Raw genomic sequence first — 20,322 nt, 5'->3', positions numbered from 1 at the left:
GGAGACGCTGGCAATCATGTGGGATTCATCCACAATAGATTTCTCTTCTTCTTCTTCTTCCATGTCTTCTGTCCAAAAATGAAAGCTAGATGAAACTCCTGTTCCGAAAATTCTACCACCAGCACCAAAGTTTCTTGTTGTCACAATATCTGATGGTCACGATTTCTCAACAGTCAACCCTTTTGTCATTCAGAAGGGTGTAGGTGCGATTGCTGGACCAGTGAAATCTTGTACTCGGTTGCGCTACGGTACCTTACTGTTGGAGACAGAGAGCACCTTCCAGGCCCAAAAATTACTTCGAGCCACACTCTTACACGCATTTGATGTACAGGTGGAGGCCCACCACACCTTGAATTTGTCGCGTCATGTGGCATGGTGTGTAACAGCTCACTCGACGGACTAACTGATGCGGAGATTCTGTCTTTCCTCTCTGATCAGGGAGTGATGGCCATCCATCGGGTTGTGAAAAGGATCGACAAGGACCTCATACCAACCCGAACTATATTCCTGACTTTCGACAATGTGCAATTGCCTTCACGAATTAAAACGGGTTCTGAGATCATTTTTGTTCAGCCGTATGTACGCAACCCTACAAGGTGTTACCAATGTCAGCAGTTTAATCATACACAGCAGTCTTGTTCAAGTGGGGCTAAATGCATTACCTGTGGCAGGGACGCCCATGAGGGTGACTGTCCACCTCCGTCCCCTCGTTGCATCAACTGTATGGGCGACCATGCTGCCTCCTCTCGCGACTGCCCCGTCTACAAAGATGAGAAAAGTATACAGGAAATTCGAGTGAAAGAGAGGGTGTCGAGCTCGGGTGCTCGCAAGTTATTCAATAGCAGAAAGCCCACTGTGCTTCTGGCAGGTAAATACAGTACTGTTTTCACCTCTCCTTGGCCTACCAGGGAGGTAGCTACACAGACATGTGATCTAACATTTAGTGATTCGGTGGTCAGATTGGCCAGTGCTAAGATCACTCGATCAATGTCTCCTCTTACTCCCACTGACCCTAAGGCTCAAACATCATCATCTGGTACTGTTAAGACAGGGACCTCTAAATCAGATGCTTGGACCTTCGAAAAAAGAAGCGACACGCGAAGATTTCTTGCATACTCAAACTTCATAGCCATCAACTGTTACTTCGACAAAATGTAATTCTTCAAAGAAGGCTCATAGAAACAAGACTTCTCCTGCGCCACCCAGTGGTTGTCATCCCCGGCTATCTTCAGTTTCACCAGGCCGCACCGCTTCGAGCTGATCATCTGGCCTTTCACCGGTGGAGGAAGCTGCCCCACCTGACCAGCTCAGGAAGGTGGCAGACACAACTGTTGAGTTGATGGACCATGACTCACCACCTATCAACTGCAGTACCAGTGCTCCCTTGAAGCCAGACCCTCAGTGGCCATCGAGTTGACCCTTTCTTGTTTCTGCTTTTTCTTTTTGTTTTCATAATGGCACTTCTTCAATCGAATATTCGCGCCATTTGGTCCAACCGAGGGGAGCTAAAATTGCTTCTTCGAATGCACTGCCCGCTTGTAGGTCTCCAAGAAATGAAGTTACACCCATGCGATCGTATTGACCTGTCACACTATACCTCCATGCGTTTCGACCTACTCCCTGTGGCAGGTATTCCGGCTCATGGAGGGGTCATGTTGCTGGTTCGGGATGATGTCTACTATGATCCAATCACATTGCACACAGATCTGCAGGCAGTTGCCATCCGAATTATTCTCTCCACTTTCACATTTTCCATTTGTACTGTTTACACTCCATCATTGTCTGCCTTTACTATGGCAGACATGATACAATTGATTGCTCAACTTCGTACACCATCTTTTTTGATTGGAGACTGTAATGCCCACCATCCCCTTTAGGGCTCTCCAGCATCCTGCCCGAGAGGCTCCCTCTTGGCAGACCTTTTCAACCACCTCAATCTAGTCTGCTTAAGTACCGGTGCACCTACCTTCCTTTCGGACGCAACACATACCTATTCTCACTTAGACCTCTCATTATACACTATCCTACTTGCACGTCGGTTCGAGTGGTCTGTCTGACACATAATCAAGCGACCATTTCCCCTGTGTAATCCATCTCTTGCATCACACCCCCTTCTCCACGTTCCACTAGTTGGAACATCTCTAAAGCCGACTAAGGGCTTTTCACCTCCCTGGCTACCTTCAATGATCAATACTTCTCCAGCTGCAATAGTCAGGTTGCATACCTCACAGACGTTATTCTCACTGCTGCTGAATATCCAATCTCTTGTACTTCCTCTTCTCCACGGTGAGTCCCAGACCCCTGGTGGGCTACAGCATGCAGTGATGCTATTCGTGCTCGACGACGTGCTTTACGCTCCTTCCAACGCCACCATACAATGGCGAACTGTATCAGTTACAAACGACTCGTTGCACAATGTTGTCGTGTTATCAAAGGAAGCAAAAAGGCTTGCTGGGTGGCTTTCACCAGCTCATTCAACAGTTTTACTCCTCCTTCGGTTGTCTGGGGTGGCCTGCACCGGCTATCTGGCACCAAGGTCCACTCCCCGATTTCTGGCCTGACAGTAGCGAATGGACTCCTTGTGGGTCCTGATGATGTCTCAAATACCTTCGGCCGCTTTTTCGGGGAGGTTTTGATCTCTGCCCATTACCACCCTGCCTTCCTCCTCTGAAAACAAGCATAGGAGGCACGGCCAACTTCTTTCCAGTGTTTGAATCGTGAAAGTTACAATGCTACCTTCACCGTGTGGGAACTCGAAAGTGCACTCACCCGGTCCTGATCCTCTGTTCCGGGGCCCGATGGTATCCATATTCAGATGCTGAAGAACCTTTCTCCTGCAGGTAAAGGCTTTCTTCTTCACGCCTATAATCACATCTGGACTGAAAGTCATGTTCCTACACGCTGGTGTGAAGCAATTGTTGTTCTCATACCCAAACCAGGAAAGGACAAACACCTTCCTTCAAGTTATTGCCCCATCTCCCTTACCAGCTGCATCTGCAACGTGACGGAGAACATGGTAAATTCTCGATTGGTTTAGCTCCTTGAATCTCGACGCCTTCTTTCCAATGTTCAATGTGGCTTTTGTAGGCACCGCTCTGCTTTTGACCACCTTGTCAACCTTCATTATGAGCAATTTTTTGTGTAAGCGCCAGACGGTGGCTGTGTTCTTCGATTTGGAGAAGGCTTACGACACCAGGAGAATGGGGTGCCCCAGGGCTCTGTTTTGAGCGTGGCCCGTTTTGCCATAGCTATCAATCCAATAATGGATTGCCTTCCAGCTGACGTTTCAGGCTCTCTTTTCGTGGACGACTTTACGATTTACTGCAGTGCTCAGAGAACATGTCTCCTGGAGCGTTGTCTTCAGCATTGTCTAGACCGTCTATATTCCTGGAGTGTCGCTAACAGTTTCCGTTTTTCTGGTGAGAAAACGGTCTGTATGAACTTCTGGCGTTACAAACAGTTTCTTCCCCCAACCTTACATTTCGGTCCTGTTGCTCTCCCATTCGTGGAGCAAGAAAATTTGTAGGTCTTACATTTGACAGGAAACTTTGCTGGTCTCCACATGTTTTTACTTGGCTACTCATTGTACCTGTTCCCTAAATGTCCTCCGTGTTCTCAGCGGGACGCCATGGGGAGCAGATCGAATGGTCCTGCTTCGCTTATATCGGTCCATTGCCCGATTAAACCTGGATTATGGGAGCTTTGTCTACTCCTCTGCCCGGCCGTCCATCTTACGCCGTCTAAACTCTATCCACCATCAGGGGTTACGTCTGGCGACTGGAGCATTCTACACCAGCCCTGTTGACAGTCTGTGCGCCGACGCTGACGAATTACCGCTCAACTACTGGCGCGATATGTTGCTTTGTCGGTACACCTGCCGACTGATGTCAATGCCCCACCACCTGTCATATTTCTTCTTCTTTGACAATGCTTTCGACTGCCAATACAGTCTGTACATCTCTGCCCTGTTACCTCCTGGAGTTTGCTTTCGTCGCGTGCTTCAGCAACTTGATTTTACCCTACCTACGACTTTTCGAGTGGGTGAGAGCCCGACGCCACCTTGGCTCCAGGCTCAGGTTCACGTGCACCTTGAAGAAGAGGACCCCAGATTCGATATACTGCTCGAGGTTTGTCAAACTTCGTTTGAGGCTTGCTAATAACATCTTTATTTACACAGATGGCTCCAAGACTACTGCTGGTGTCGGATGGGCCTTCGTCGTTGGGGATAATACGTTTCAATACCGGCTCCTTGACCAGTGTTCAAGCTTTACAGCTGAGCTTTTTGCTCTCTATTAGGCTGTTCAGTATATCCGCTGCCATTGTCATTCTCCCTATGCATCTGCTCTGATTCTTTGAGCGCCATTCAGAGTCTCCGTGACACCCATATTCGGACCACCCTCTCGTGCAATGAATTGAACGGTTCCTTCAATCACTAGCTGATGCTGGCGCTTGTGTCCTTTTTTTGTGGATTCCTGGCCACATTGGTGTGCTTTGTGTCTCATCAACTGATGTTGGTGGGGTTAGGGCCATCAAACCGATCCTGATGGCTTGGACGACCTCCTCACACCCTTCCCGGCGAGAGGCGGTCATTTTGGCCAGGTTGCAGATTGGGCACTGACGATTTAGCCACCACTACCTGTTATCCGGTGACCCCACCCCGCAGTGCCCCTGTGATCATCCATTGATGGTGCACCATATTTTATTGTCCTGTCCCCATTTTATTCACTCTCGTGTTGTCCTGTGTCTGCTGTCTACCTTACAGGAACTTTTAGCTGATGACACTTGAGCAGCTGCTCGTATTCTTAGTTTTATAACATTGAAGGACTTGTCCAAGAAAATCTAACTCTTTTATTTTGTTTATCTGTGTCTTTGTAAGTACATCCTGTTGTTGCCCCCTTGCGTTTTTCTACGCTATTAGTGCACTAACATTTGTGGCTGGGCACTAATACCTTAGTAGTTGAGTGCACTAAAAAAAAAAAGTACTGCTAATTAGTGTTTTTGTGAATACATCCCATTTCTGTTGTTGAATGTACACCAATTGCCTATCGGACACAGATTGTGCATTGGTGTTTTGTCAGTGGATAGTTGGAAAAAAATTGCCCACACAACATGCCTCAATACCTCTAAATTGTGTGGGTTTTTCCTGATAGCTCTCCCATAAAATAAATGAAGAGAACCAATTTCTTTCAGAGTAAACCTGCTTTTTCCTCCTAGTGGTTTTCCAGCTTCACGTACTTCACCTTTCTTCTCTTTCAGCAAGTGACGAAGCCTACCACCAAGCCTCTTTTTGAATTGGCAAACACATTTCAACTTTTCTATTGTTGCATTGTACAGATTTTTGTCTGTCACAGCTTTGAACAAAGAGGAGTCCCCATCATAAAAGTATTTAGTATCTCTGACACCATACTGGTCCTCAGATCTGGAAAACATCCTAACTACTGCAGCAGCCTCCATGCCCCCACTTGAGCCACTATAATTATTAGAGCATGCTACTGCATGCCTTTCTTTCCACAGTTTCTCCCTGTCTTCATTGTTGGACATTTTCCTTGTTGCACGCTGGTGGCAGTATTTAGACATAATTTCTACGTCTAAAACTTTACCTGAGTCAATACCTATAACAGATGCAACTCCATATAGGGATGTGTGACCCCTTTTCATCCAGGTCCCATCTGCAGACACACATGGGTCAGTAACATTTGTAGGATATTCACTGTCATGAATACCTACTCTAGGATCTATTTTGTTTGTTTGTTTGTTTGTTTGTTTTGTTTTGTTTATTTCCCCCAATTCCTCAACCGCTTTCTTCATAGAAACTTTGGCAGTATCACATACACCTCCAGATATTTCTTTATTTATTTTTTCAAACCTTGCACAAGTTGGAGGCATGTTCAAGGAACCACACAATAAATTACCTCCTTCTCTGCCTTGTTCAAAGCATCTCATAGCATATGTTAACCTAAAATTGCTATCATATGTACCAGTGTCGATTTTTTTTGGAGGAGAAAAATGAAAATTAATAGCCACATAAATTACAAATTAATTTAAAATCACAAGCTATTCCACTCTTCTTTCTTCAACAACAATTGTGCATTCTGTATTTTTACAGCTAACACATGAACATGAAAACTTTATAGCCTGACAGTCAAGCTCTAACCTGGCAGACAAGATCTAAATCAGTAAGTCTGAATACGGTGGTATCCATATCATCATTGACACACCTGTACAATTCTCCTATTCCAAGTTTTGATGTGGAAGCTTAATTTCGAACTAAATCCTCTTTTTTTGTTGGTAAACCGATTTCCATGAAACTTCCATTTCCTAAACACAATTTTTCCACTACCCATTATGCATAAATCTTGACTTCCATGTGAAGGTGTGCAAATTCAACCTTCCACCCATAATGTGTGTTGGTATTGTCAAAATGTAAATAAACCACATGCAACAATGTTTTCAGGCAAAGGTATAGATGTCAGCCAAAGTTATCAAAAGAAAATAGCCTTCACACTGACAAACTCCGCTGAAGCAAGCAGTTTCCCAAATGTTAGAAAAGGTGGGAGTGGCCGCAAGTGCAGAGCAGTTTAACAATTTACAGGCATTTCTGAAGCTACTATCATCATAAAATTCACACACAACATAAACTGTGTAGATCAAGGAAATAATATTTTTGAAAAATATATTTTTTGGACCAAAATCCATTACATCCTCATTTAAAATTAATGCTAAAACTTAGTTCATGTTAGTTTTCTTCAAAATGTGGCAATATCATCCAGTTTTAAGGCTGAAATTTAATGGGGAAACTGAAACAAACTTTTCTGTCACCGTGAATTTTGTGTTCTTTCTTTCAGTTCTTTCACCTAGAAGAATTCAGAAGAAGCAACGAAAACACAAATGCAAGAACTCACACAAAATTAACCCTTGGAATATAACGGGGTAAATTGACTACCTAACCAAGAAAGTCTTCGTTGAAACGGGTCAGTCTGTGTAAGCTGAGCCTAGGAGAAACAGGGTACGAATGAATATCCCCCAACTCTCAGCCCCTGAACTTTGAAAATCTCATTTCTCTACATTTTTGTGACTTCAGTGTAAGAATTGTCATGCCTGTATCCAGGACATTTTGTTAGTGAGCGGGTTTGTGTATCATCCATAGGTATACGAAAATCACCTGTTGAGAAAAAGTCATTTGTAACAATATTACGAAAAAATAGATGAGCACTTATCGTGCAGAAGAAACATTGAGTAACACAGGGGCAACAGAAAAACTTATTTTGCATTTTAACTTCTGACCAAAAGGCTTCCTTTTGGTGTAGAAAATGCCTATACACATTCGCACAAGAACAATTTGCGTAAACATTCATGTGACCACTGTAGCAGTCTTTTCACTTTGCGTGTCAGAGACTCGGCATCTTTGCTATGTGTTGAGTAGAGATCTAACTTCATATTATTGTTGTTATTCAATCCTTGACTTTCCATTACTTGGCAAATGGTTTATGATATATATGACACATCTTTTCTGTGTGAATATCGATAACATAAGGGAAAGATGAGACACTAAGTTGCAGGCAGACACAGTGAAAAGACACTTACTCATTACCTTAGTCAGAAAAGGACAAAACTAATGTGTAAGTTTCTTTTCATTGTATCTGTTTGCAGTTTGACATGTCATCTTTACAGTCACTAGCATTCTATCTTTTGCTGATATTCCAACCTGGAGTTTCCATTGTTCGAGATAATTCCTCTCAGAAAAAAGAACTAGTAATAAAATTATTATTATTGTTAAACTTAATAGTGTCATAAGTTTTACAGAAAACTGTTAAAATTACAACTGCTTAAGCACACTAATTATGTGGTTTTATTATTACCACAGGTCCGGGTTTGCCCATCCACTGTGAACCTGAAAGAAGAATTGCAAGAGTGTGTGAATCAAGAGGTAATTCAAGAATTTATGTAACTATATAAAATTAAGCACATTTGAATAGTGCCACAGTTCTGATCATAATGGGAATGATAAGCAATGCAGCTCTCCATTGGCGTTCAGGCTTTCACTGTAGTGCTTGTAATGATTACACTCATTGTAATATTATAGGCCCCTGGCAAAAAACTAGGGAAAGCAGGCAAAATAGAGCATTATAATTTACACCAAATGAACCGAAGTATCGGTAAATGTTAAATTTGAACCTCCTCCCTTGTATTTTTCAGTATGGCATGGAGATAAAGATGGGGCTTCACTACTAGTCAGCTTATTACCACCACAAGATTTTTCTGCTTTTACATCCATTAGCTTTGCCAACTCTCAGCCAAATTGTCACCTTCAAACATAACCTAGATCTCAGACTTAGCTACAAATCAGACTGTCACCACAACAAAGACTTTAGGGGGGAGGGGGGGGGGTCGGTCCTCTCTCAACATTAGCCGAAGTAGTATCAGTGAGCTTGTGCAATAGTTTTAGCATGTATGTTTTAAGAATTAGTTCCTTGTATATGTCACTACAGATAAGAATTATGAGTTATTGTGATGATATACTTACGAATCAAAATATGAAAATTGCTGCCTTGACCGGGATTGGAGCCTAGATTCCACGCCTTAATGACTAGTTGTGTGAATAAGTCGGCCATCTACGTATGCATTCTGGACCCTGCCAAATTCTCATTGTTGTAGCATGTGATCAAGGCAGGAAAACCGTGTTCAATTTTTCCTTTTGTCAAAAGCAAATTTCTACGTAATACATTCAGTAATTTTTACTTGGAATAATTTCTTACTTCTCTGTCTGCAATCCTTTTTGGAATGTCTGATGACCTGTAAACATCTGGTATTTGAAACAATTATTTGTCCATATAAATTTATACATTTTTTCCTTAAATGTGGCAGATTACATAAACACATCTTCTGAATTCACAGTGCATGTGTGTGGGGTGGGGAAGAGGAGGGAAGGAAAGCACAAAAATGTTGTAATTTCTGTAGTAAATATGTACACATGATGATGGAGGTAGCAAGTCCCTCAAAGGCTATTCGAAATTAGTATTGTAGTTAGATTTAACAAGTATTTGTATTGCAAATAGTTTACTATTCTTTGTTGAGTGCTGATTATCACTATGAAAAGCATTCATTTTCCTCTCATAAGTTTTGTCAGTTTGCTTTATCTAGCCATCACTTTATAATTAGCAAAGATGCCATTTGTTATACAATCTTAAAATTGTTGGCATAGCTTGTGTAAATGACATTTTGTTGTAAAATAACCACACAAAGATGCTAAAAATCTTGTTTTCTGTTACTCTGTACCTAGTTACAACCTAGTGGTGATTGTCTGCCAGAACTTCAATGTAGACTCAAAGCCTCCAAAGTGTACATGATTTCCTGGCACAATAGCCACAGTCATCCTAGTACTTCCTCCAAATACTACATTTACAAATACAGAGAAGTGATGTCTTCTCCACACATTAGGCCCTCCTAAAATCTTGTGTGTGTGTGTGTGTGTGTGTGTGTGTGTGTGTGTGTGTGTGTTTGGCACCAGCATCCTCAGTAGAGACTACCTGCAAGCTCCTGTAAGCAGGATTGTGGTGATGGCGGCATACGTAAAACCACCTTGCCCTTTTAGAGGCCTATTACTCAGTATACACTGGACAGAAGGGAGGCAGATATTTCAAATGCTCAGGGCCAGTTTTATAAAGCAGTTGATCATAGATTTTGGGAAAAAAATTGTCACATTGAACTCTGAAATCTGTATTGTACATACATTACCTGCAAATTAATATGCCATGTACTAGTATCACCTTTGACTAGGAGAATCTCGGGGATCGAGTTAATTTCAATTGTAGTCAACAAATCATATAATAAAGACACTGCAAAACAATAGACTTCATGTTGTGTGACTAAAAGTTGAAAAATTCTCATGCTGCTGTAAGAATTTTTATTTTTAATGATAGGCTAAGGAGAATATCTGTGATGTAAATAATAGCTGCAGATAATAACAGCCACCCTAAGAATTTCTAGAGAAGACTTCTAATAATGTGAAAAATTTACAGGAATTTCATAGACACACAACGTAATTGTAAAAAAGGGAATGTGAAACGTATTTGCAATGAATAGCATGTGTGTGAATTATTTGGCAGGGAATAATGATCATCCTTTACAGAAATCCACTCTGTACTTTAATACTGCATGTCAGTAGCCATAGAAGGACAATAATTTAACTACAGAATGCCAATGTCAGTTATCAGTCATATTTATTGGCTAAGGTGAAAACTAAGTTGTTTCAGTGGCTCTGTAATTGTGTAAGAGTATGGATCTAAACAGTTTAGCATTCAACCCTTGTCAGTCCAGTTTCCATTTCCTTGTTTTCCATGTATTTTTCCTCTAATATTTGCAGGATATTATTTGCAAGATGTGAAGTTGCACCATGGGTTGGAATCCACTTTAAACTGTAGCCACCCGTACATCTGGAGAAGTAATTCTGATCAAAGGTCTGAGAAAGGCAAAGGTATACCACCTTTAAAAGGTCTATACCCAGTGAATGTTTGTGCTGGCAAAACCAATCTTGGGATGGGTGACTGATGGTTAATTAGTTAGTTAGTAAAGTTGGTGTGTAGATTCTTGGTCTGTGGATCATTTGTACAAGGAATTGTAATGATGTGGAATGAGTTGTCATAAGTACACATTTATATGTGAGTATGATTAATGCTGACCATTTACAAGGTTTTTTTAATTTTTAATGCAAATGTGAATTAGAAGCTGTTACCCACAATCTTTTTTGTGTAAACAGAAATCCTCCTGTAGAACAGACTAGTAGTGAGACAAAATTTTTCAGGTTTCAGATTTAATTTTTCTGGCTGTCAGAAATTTTATTTAATTGAGTAAATTATCAAAACTTTTGGTGGCAACATTGTTCATCCCCATTTTGTGCTGAAGGCAACCTCAGTGTGGAATAATGAATGTCATTATGTTACTGCACTTATATTCATCAATGTTCCTTTTGAACTGGACTGGATTATTTACAACAGAGTTCATGAGAGAATAAATGTACTGTGAAGCAGTAGTCAAAATGCCTGACTCCTTCAACAGATGTCTGCAAATGGTGCTGGGTGAGCAGCACATAATCTTCTTATAGCAAGTTTTTGATCAGTGCAGACTTTGTTTCTTAATGATGAGTTGCCCATGAACATTATTCCATATGACATTATTAAATGAAAATATGCAAAATGTTAACTTACTGATTTGTCTCTTCCCAAGATTTGCCATGATACAAAGTGCAAATTTAGCTGAACTGAGTTGTTTCAGGATTTCAGAAGTGTGCTTTTTCCATTTAAACTCTCATCCATATGGACACACAAAATGTTGTTGTTCCCAGTGTAGTTATTATTTCCCTACTTTGTGTTTATTATTGGTGTGGTGCCTCCTAATGTGTGTGTCAGAACAATAGCAGAAAACCATCCAGTAACACTTACAAGAACATTATCTACTTCTCCTTCTGTTGCTGTATATAGATTTTGGATGGTAACAACACTAATGTCATCTGGAAAATTACTAATTCTGCTTATTGTATACTGGGGATTTTGTTGTTCACATGTATGAGAAACAAACACTTTCTGCATCTGTTGATTAGATTAGCCAATATCCATTTGTAGGCTGTCCCATTAATTCCATGAAACGTTAGTTAACTAAGTTGTGATTCACAGAGTCAAGTGCACTAGATAGGTCACAGAGAATACAAACTGGTGCTATTTTGTTGTTCAATTCTTGTAAAATTTTATGAATGAATGCACAATGACTTTCTCAGTTGAAAGCCAAACTGTAGTTTTGATATTAAAGTTGCACAGGAGAGATACTATTCTAGAGTGAATCACCATCTCAGAAACTTGGATAAATGATGTCAGTGAAACATCTTGGTAGCTACTTACATCGCTGTTAAACTTTGCTCACATAGTGGTTCAACAATGGTGTGTTTCAATACGTCTGGAAAAATACACTGTCTTTGTGATGCATTACATGTTTCAGAAAATACAACACATATCATAACAAGTCTTCACTTTGCTGAAAAACACCATCAAGTACAGATGAAGTTTTATTTTTGAGAGAATATGTGATTTTCCTAATTTTAGAATGAGGAGTAGGTGAGACATCCATATGATGGAATATTATGTGAGTTGACTTTTGAAAATACCATTTTGATTTTACTCTTGAACTGCTTATCCCTGTGTTACAAAGTTTTGAAACACCCATCCACACTGAATGTTGCATAAGTTCTTGTTTGCATCGTGTTCAGCGAACTTCTTAAGCTCTGACTGACACCACAGTTTGCAGTATGTTCAGTTGAATCAAAGTTCTGCCTAAGAGCCAGTGCCAAATAATCATTAATTATCTGCTAGGAAACAATACATTCACTACCATGTTGGTTATAAAGATTAATATCTACAATACCCACCACCTTAATACATAATTTGCTGTTTCCTAGAATTATGAGTACTGCAATGGTCAAAATTCTGTGCTCAAGAGCTATAAATGCTGAGAGCTGTGTATTTTTGTTTACTTCAAAGATATCCATATCAATACTTGTCCCCATGGAGAAGTGTCTTGAAGAATTTGAAAAGTTTCTTCCACGTCGTGTCCTCCATTGTTGAAACACAAGACCTTAAACAATTTTGTAGTGTATCTATGATGTACAATTAATGGCTTGTAATCTATCCCTCCCTTCTTTGTCATCACTACTGTCTACGATGATGATGTTTTTTCATGAGATTCGAGATAGGTAAGATTTACAACCAACTTTTTTCCTATCTTTTCTTGCACAGTTGACTCCAATCCTTCATACCTAGGGGTCTGAATTTTGAAGCTGAAATTTTCACATTTTAAGTTTTCATCGTCTAATTGATCCAAATAAATGTGAAGAATGTCTGTGCAGAACTTTTGTTTTTTCGATGATTTATTGTGTGTATTTTACTATACACACGGTCTTTTGAATTTTCACATTAGCAAAGCCAAAATAACATTGTTCACCTCAACTAAATAAAAAGACCTCTGATCACACCAGAAGCACACTTTTTTCCACTTTGCTCTGCGGTAATAACATTCCAGAGGATTTTCAATTTTTCTTGACAAATGAATTTCTGTCAGTTTAAAATATTATTTTATGATGATATCAGGAATAAACATAATAAACAGTACTAGATTGTGTAATTAATAATAAAAAATTGAAATGTGCCGAATGTTTCATAATTTCAAATGTTTAAAAAAAATATAAGTGTACATTTAGAGCTAGTACATATCAAGTGTAACTACGAAAATAAAGTAATTTCTTTTCATGGGTTTTAACTTGAAATATAAGGTATTGTGTATAAAATTATATGAAATTTTTCAGAAAAATGGCTGATATAATACTGACATGTTGAAAATTCAAAAAATATTTCTGGTATCGGCTACTTCTGTTGACGAAAAGTAATGTTGCAGGAGGATGTCCCTTTACAATGTGCAGTCTGATGAACAGTCAGGTCAAATGCTGATTCAGTGCTTTTTCCAACCTACCTCACCTAAACTAAATTAATACTGAACGTTGTTCAGTTAGTGCAAGTTAAGTGTTATACAACATAGCAAATTTGTGAACTGGGTTCATTTTACAAGCTAAGATCAAAATTTACCCACATTCAGGGATGTTTAAAAAATTGATCATTACTGCAATGATTACTGATTCCACTATATCCCTGTATAGATCCGGTAGAAAGAGAACTTGTATTTTTATCTTTTGGTTCTTTGGTCAGTGCACCTGAAGACAATCTAATAAATGTAATTTTTCTCATTTGCACTATCCATATATTCCAAATTGTTTTTACATCAAGGCTAGGTTATTGTCTTCATGTGATTTTTAAGGAAGAGCTTGTATACATAATGGTTGACATTCATTAATTGCATGGATGTGAGGCACACGTTTGTTATTTTCCACATACTAATATGGTTGGGAAGGGAGTGAGACAGGGTTGTAGCCTCTCCCCGATGTTATTCAATCTGTACATTCAGCAAGCAGTAAAGGAAACAAAAGAAAAATTTGGAGTAGGTATTAAAATCCACGGAGAAGAAATAAAAACTTTGAGGTTCGCTGATGACATTGTAATTCTGTCAGAGACAGCAAAGGACTTGGAAGAGCAGTTGAACGGAATGGACAGTGTCTTGAAGGGAGAATATAAGAAGAAGAACAACAAAAGCAAAACGAGGATAATGGAATGTAGTCGAGTTAAGTCGGGTGATGCTGAGGGAATTAGATTAGGAAATCAGACACTTAAGCTAGTAAACGAGTTTTGCTAATTGCTGAGCAAAAGAACTCATGATGGTCGAAGTAGAGACGATATAAAATCTAGACTGGCAATGGCAAGGAAAGCGTTTCTGAAGAAGAGAAATTTGTTAACATTGAGTATAGATTTAATTGTCAGAAAGTCGTTTTGGAAAGTGATTGTATGGAGTGTAGCCATGTATGGTAGTGAAACAAGGATGATAAACAGTTTGGACAAGAAGAGAATAGAAGCTTTCAAAATGTGGTGCTACAGAAGAATGCTGAAGATTAGATGGGTAGATCACATAACTAATGAGGAGGTATTGAATAGGATTGGGGAGAAGAGGAGTTTGTGGCACAACTTGATTAGAAGTAGGTATTGGTTGGTAGGACATGTTCTGAGGCATCACGGGATCACTAATTTCGTATTGGAGGGCACTGTGAAGGGTAAAAATCGTAGAGGGAGACCAAGATATGAATACACTCAGCAGATTCAGAAGGAAGTAGGCTGCAGTAGGTACTGGGAGATGAAGAAGCTTGCACAGGATAGAGTAGCATGGAGAGCTGCATCAAACCAGTCTCAGGACTGAAGATCACAACAACAACAATGTGTGTGTGTGTGTGTGTGTGTGTGTGTGTGTGTGTGTGTGTGTGTAGTATAGCAGTTGTGCCTGATAAGTCAGTTTTAGTTGTCATTTATTTTCTATATTCAGGGGAGAATACGTCAGGGTAACATGTAAACTTGTCACAATCGAAGTGAAAAAAATGTTTCTAAGTTTAAAATGTAATTACATTTGACATTGCCTTCTGTTAGGTCATTGTCATCTGTCAGACATTCAACATTTTTCCAGTGACTGGGATCCATCCCTGAAGTGAGATGCAGGACAGTCGATACAGTACTAGTTTGTATCTTCCATGATTTTTTTGTTGTATCCAAAAACATTTTCCAGCAACACACTCCTCAGATGGAGGAAAAATTCAAGTTAGGGATGCAAAGTCAAGTGAATTTTGTGGATGTTCTTCAGACCTCTTAATTTCTACATTGCCAAATCACCTTCATTGGCAGAATTATTGTCTGTGCAAATGGCAATGTTTTTTCCCATCCAATTCATCTTAAAAAACTGATGTGTTGTTTGCCTGCTATCGGTTATCCCATGTGAATCACTTCATTACAAGAATCTGTTTTGCATCTCAGAAAAAATTGTTCACAACTTTTCAAGCACATGAGACTGACTTACTTTTTTTGTGTGGGACTCTGTTTGACTGCTGTTGTTTTTTGACTTGAAGCATGAGATACACATCTCATATCATCATCATCATCATTTAAGACTGATAATGCCTTTCAGCATTCAGTCATCTCATCTGTACTAACAAATCAGTACACACAATTTGTTTGTTTTTCAGTGCTTGAAACAAGCAAAACAAGAATTTTTCTTCAAATTTCTTGTGCTCAGTACTCACCCAAGGTGAATAATATTTAATTATTCATGAGATAATCCATCTACAATTTCAATTTTCCTTCCCATTAGACGATTCACAAATGTTTGTCAAAGCTGCTATGGCAATATTCGTTCCAACTACTTACATAGATGTGTTCAGGTGTGATAGCACACAAATTATTGGCACTCATGTAACTCTGAATAACAAATATTTAGTTACAGATACGTGTTGGTGATAAGCAAGATCTTGAGATTTGTAAATTGCAGTAAATTAACACTAAGCAAGATGTCTACCTACTCAATAAAGGAGTTTTCATTGCCTGCCTAAGGAACATTCCTGAACAAAACTGTAGATGCTGAATCAAGAGCACCTGTCTTGTGAACTAACTGACAGTTACGAAACACAACAGGTGATGGTCTCATTTGCTACATCAGTCCCTTAAGGATAAGTGGAACATCGTCCAAATATTGTGTCAGAAAATGAACGCAACACCTGGAGTGTATTTTGAATGATAGTACATGTTTTGAAGCTGAGGCTGGCTTTGAGGCACAAGTGTATGTCACATTTTTTTTTGGAAATAAGTACTCTGGTTTTACTGTGTTGAGATAGTAGCTGTTTTGTTGTTTTACCATTTAGTAAAATACAGGGTATTTGAGAATGAATGTATTGGTTTTAAGGCTCTGAAGCATTTATTACCTTCAGCTTACATTATACATAATCATGGTGTATACGACCCGGGAGATCCGGGAAAGACCCGGGAATTTTTTCATCCGGGAGAAAATTGGGAAAAACCCAGGAATTCTTTAGAGTTCTGGGAATTTTTTGTTGTTTTAGTTTTCAGCTAGTTTTTTGTGATTTTGATTGGTAAGAAGCAATACTCTAACAAAGGATATTACTGTATCCCGCTACTGCAGAATAATACTGCAGCAACAAAACATGAACGAGAAAAAACGAAAATAAAACTTTTAAGTTGCGAAGGAAATGCGCCACATACAACAACAAAACACAGTGCTTATATAAGCGTCTACCAACAGCAAAGTTTGTCAAAGGCTTTAGGAAGAATGCGTAATGCTTCATCACAACATATTTCCTCCCATGAGCCTGACGTGACAACTGTTTAAATTAGATCCGTTTGAACAGTTGTGTCGTGTATGAGTATTACGTTCTCCTGCTTCTGGTTACAGAAGTGTGGCTAGGTGTCACTATGTAATATTGCCCCAGTTCGGTAACACAGTAAATCCGGGACTGATGCATAGAGCAGTCTGAGTTGTGGTGTGGAGGTGTGTCGTCTCGACGTGACCTGTGTATACGTTCAGTGATTTTATTGTTTCCTCCTTGTTTATGGCTCCCACGTTAAATGAAAACAAAACAGATTTTTGTGACCAGGAGCTGTCAAATGAATTTATAGAAACGTTCGCATAATAACGGAAGGCTAAATATGTTATTAGTTTCAGATTTTGTTTCCACCTTTCTGACAGTGAAGCATTAATCGCCTTGCAGAACAATGAAGTTATTTTTGAAGGTTTGCTAAAGAGATTTGGCTTTTATTAATCTTTTCTGCTGAGGCAGTCAATTTATCTGAAACAAAGTGTTTAGTTTCACACTATTGGCTAGTTTCAACTGTTCGCTGTATTTCAAGTACACTTATGGCATTATGCTATACTAAAGAACCGAACATTAGGTAATACTGTACTGGTGCTCCATAAAATTTACATCCGAATCTGGACAAACGAATGTGCACTTTAAACCAAATTATGCATTTTAGTATGGTGCACAAAATTCCGATGCTTTTGAAGTATCCTCAGATGTCTTGTTTCTTTCATTACATAATGTAAGATCTTTTAATGTTTTACATGTTAGGAACATCGGGTTTCCTGTGTCATCGTAGCTGCGCAAGCGTGGTGTCACCTGTTATCTGTCACTCTCTGCCAACTGCCGAAACGAACCTATTTCTAACAGGTCGCGGGAAAATATTGCGAATGGTGGTATGAAAAGCGTTAAATTCAGAGCAAATTTCCTTTTACGCAAGATGAACTATGTGCGGGAATGTACGATGAATTTCTTAAATCACAAAGAGTTTGACTCATTTAAAAATCAATTCTTTGAGGAGGACCGTTTAGAAGATTTGCAAGCCCAGAAAATCGGACATTTAGGTCGTTATTAAAAATTTTACTGGCACATTTGCGTGATGTGTCTTAAAGTGTAACACGCGCAAAGATGATCAACATTATATGTGCAAGCTTAGCTTCTCTTCCAGCTTATTGATCTTGGAGACCAATATTATATGTGAGTGCTATGTATATTAATTTAAACCATTAACTTTTCTTATTTGTGTGTTCGCGCTACTTAAGTGTGATGTTGCTGTTGGCTGACTACATCAAGTGTCGTGTGCTGTCATCAGCTGGTGAGATCACATGACATGAGCTATGACACGCTTACAAAAGTGCAGCGCAATCTCGATTTCAATGCTTCAGAAAGTAAGATGTTTGGTGCAATCCGAATTTATACCTTCATAATTCGAAACATATGCAGCGTACCTGTTGCTGCACATCAAAGGTCTTTCAAAACATTTTTTTTTTAAATTTTATTTTCTTCAACCCCCCCCCCCCCCCCCCCCAAGGTTAGTTTTCGTTTTCTAAAGTGCCAGGAGATTCTCTGTCGGCATATGAAACCATAAACAATCAAAGGACTGATGAGTTTTACAGTGGCAAGGAAGAGTATACTGTCACTTAACACGGAAAAAGTCTCTCTTCACCCGGGAAAAACGGTATTTTTAACTGGGAAATCCGGGAAAAATCCGGGAATTTTTTTCCTTGTCCGTGTATACACCCTGATAATAGTAAAATGAAAGAGCAAGTCAAACAGGGTTTTTTTTGCAAATGTTCAATGCGAGCATCATTTGTCACACATAAATTTAATAGATGAGTTCTTCCCCAACCTTGTTCAATGTGCATGGAGTAATTGTTGCAACAATGCTGTTCATGAAGTCAGGTTTATCAGCTGGTAGGGGAGGCACCGATACATGATCCTTTGTGAACCCCAAAGTTAAACTGCATGGCATCAAACTGTGTGTGAACATGGAGGTAATGCAAACCAAGCTCTTGTCACCCAGCTCCTTATGACCAATCCATTGGTCAGAGACAATGTGGTATAATCAATTGCATAATCGCATATTGAGTTATACCAGTTAGGTGGCACATAATATTGCTGCCAAATAACCTTCTGTGGTTCAGCTTTTTCCAGTTGAAGGAAGAGCTGCTGTTCTAGTACAACAAGATGAGAAGCACGAATTACAGTTGCTTCAGTGAGAAAGCAAGGCCATAAACTTTCTGCTGGGATATGGAGCAAAAAAATTCAATTGAATGGAGTCTCATTGCAACTGTCCACATAGGTGTAATGTGGATTCATCACTGAAGACCACATGATTGAAAATACGCTCCATACAGAAACTTTTCATATACAAAATTGTCAAGTAAACCATAGGATGTAGTCTTTAGAGCTTCTTACAACTGCAAACAATAAGGACATAGTTGTGTCACCTTATGTCTCCACACATACATCACTGGAACAGTTAGTTCACAAATAGCTTTCTTAACTGATTTCGTGGGCTACGCGTGAAAGACTCTCACTTGTTCAGCACATTCATCAGTTATTATTGGTCATTCCCTAGTATTCTCTTTGTGCACAGCTACACAGACAAAACCGAGTTGCTCTTTCATTTGCTGAATTATAATTGTAAGTTGCGTGTAATAAAAGCTACATTACTTTAAAAGCTGTATATTCTATTTCAAGCACCCTGTATTTATGGTTCATGCTTCTCTTTTGATAACCCAGTGTGGGCCCGTGTACAGAGTTTGTGGAGATAGTGACACCATATGTGTACAACATAATGTGTGCATGTGGGCAGGTTGTGATATGCAGAAAGGTAGGTGCCATTAAACATCATGAGGCTTGATGTGAGCGAATGCATACAGCATGGTTCCACAGGCAGCAAATGAAGTATGATGGTACAGGCCTTGGATTGATGAATCCACTGAGCAGTTGAAATGTTTCACAATATTAGAGCTCTTTTGACAATGAATGTTTTGAAAGGCCAATAAGATCATAGATAACTCAATTCTCCAGCTGGTTGTGCCACACATTTATGCAGCCTTTATAGAATTAAGCCATTGTTTTACCATGATGTAGCTTGTTGGGTGGTAAATGTCCTCTAGTAATGGAGAGCAGGGCAGAATTTTCTTAGCTGGTTAAAGAACTCTGGCCTTACTTTTTGGCCTTGGTCTGTGCTAATGTCCAGCAGACAGCTAAAGTGAGAAACCCAATTTGAAATGAAGGGAAAGGCCAGCATCTCAGCCTATATGCAAATTCCCCAGTGGGCACATGCACATAACGGGCTATTGTACTGTGCTGACATTTTTGTATAAACCGAATGGCATTATTACAGAAGTCTTCGGAATGTCTGTTCACCACATGAATTTGCATAAGTCTTTGCACAGTCCAGTACACTGAACACAGTAGCGTCCCTGAGAATTCAATTGTAGTCACATAATCTTTTAACTGCCCCAGATGTGCTCTCCACATTCAGCAGTGGAGCATGACACGTTAACTCATCCATAACAGTCAAAGGGTTG

General features: G+C 39.5%; 1 protein-coding gene across 4 annotated transcripts in view; it reads left to right on the top strand.

Moving 5' to 3' along the window:
• LOC124719619 (zinc finger protein 708-like) overlaps window positions 1–20,322 on the top strand; it is a 203,818-nt gene that overhangs the window by 8,694 nt on the left and 174,802 nt on the right. For all 4 annotated transcript variants that reach the window (XM_047244830.1, XM_047244829.1, XM_047244831.1 and 1 more), the window contains one exon: window positions 7,865–7,927. In XM_047244830.1, coding sequence (XP_047100786.1) covers window positions 7,865–7,927 — 63 coding nt within the window. The remainder of the gene's footprint in view (window positions 1–7,864; window positions 7,928–20,322) is intronic.

The sequence above is a fragment of the Schistocerca piceifrons genome, chromosome 11, assembly GCF_021461385.2.
Source record: "Schistocerca piceifrons isolate TAMUIC-IGC-003096 chromosome 11, iqSchPice1.1, whole genome shotgun sequence".
NCBI lineage: Eukaryota > Metazoa > Arthropoda > Insecta > Orthoptera > Acrididae > Schistocerca > Schistocerca piceifrons.
This window is presented reverse-complemented; position numbering and strand designations above follow the sequence as displayed.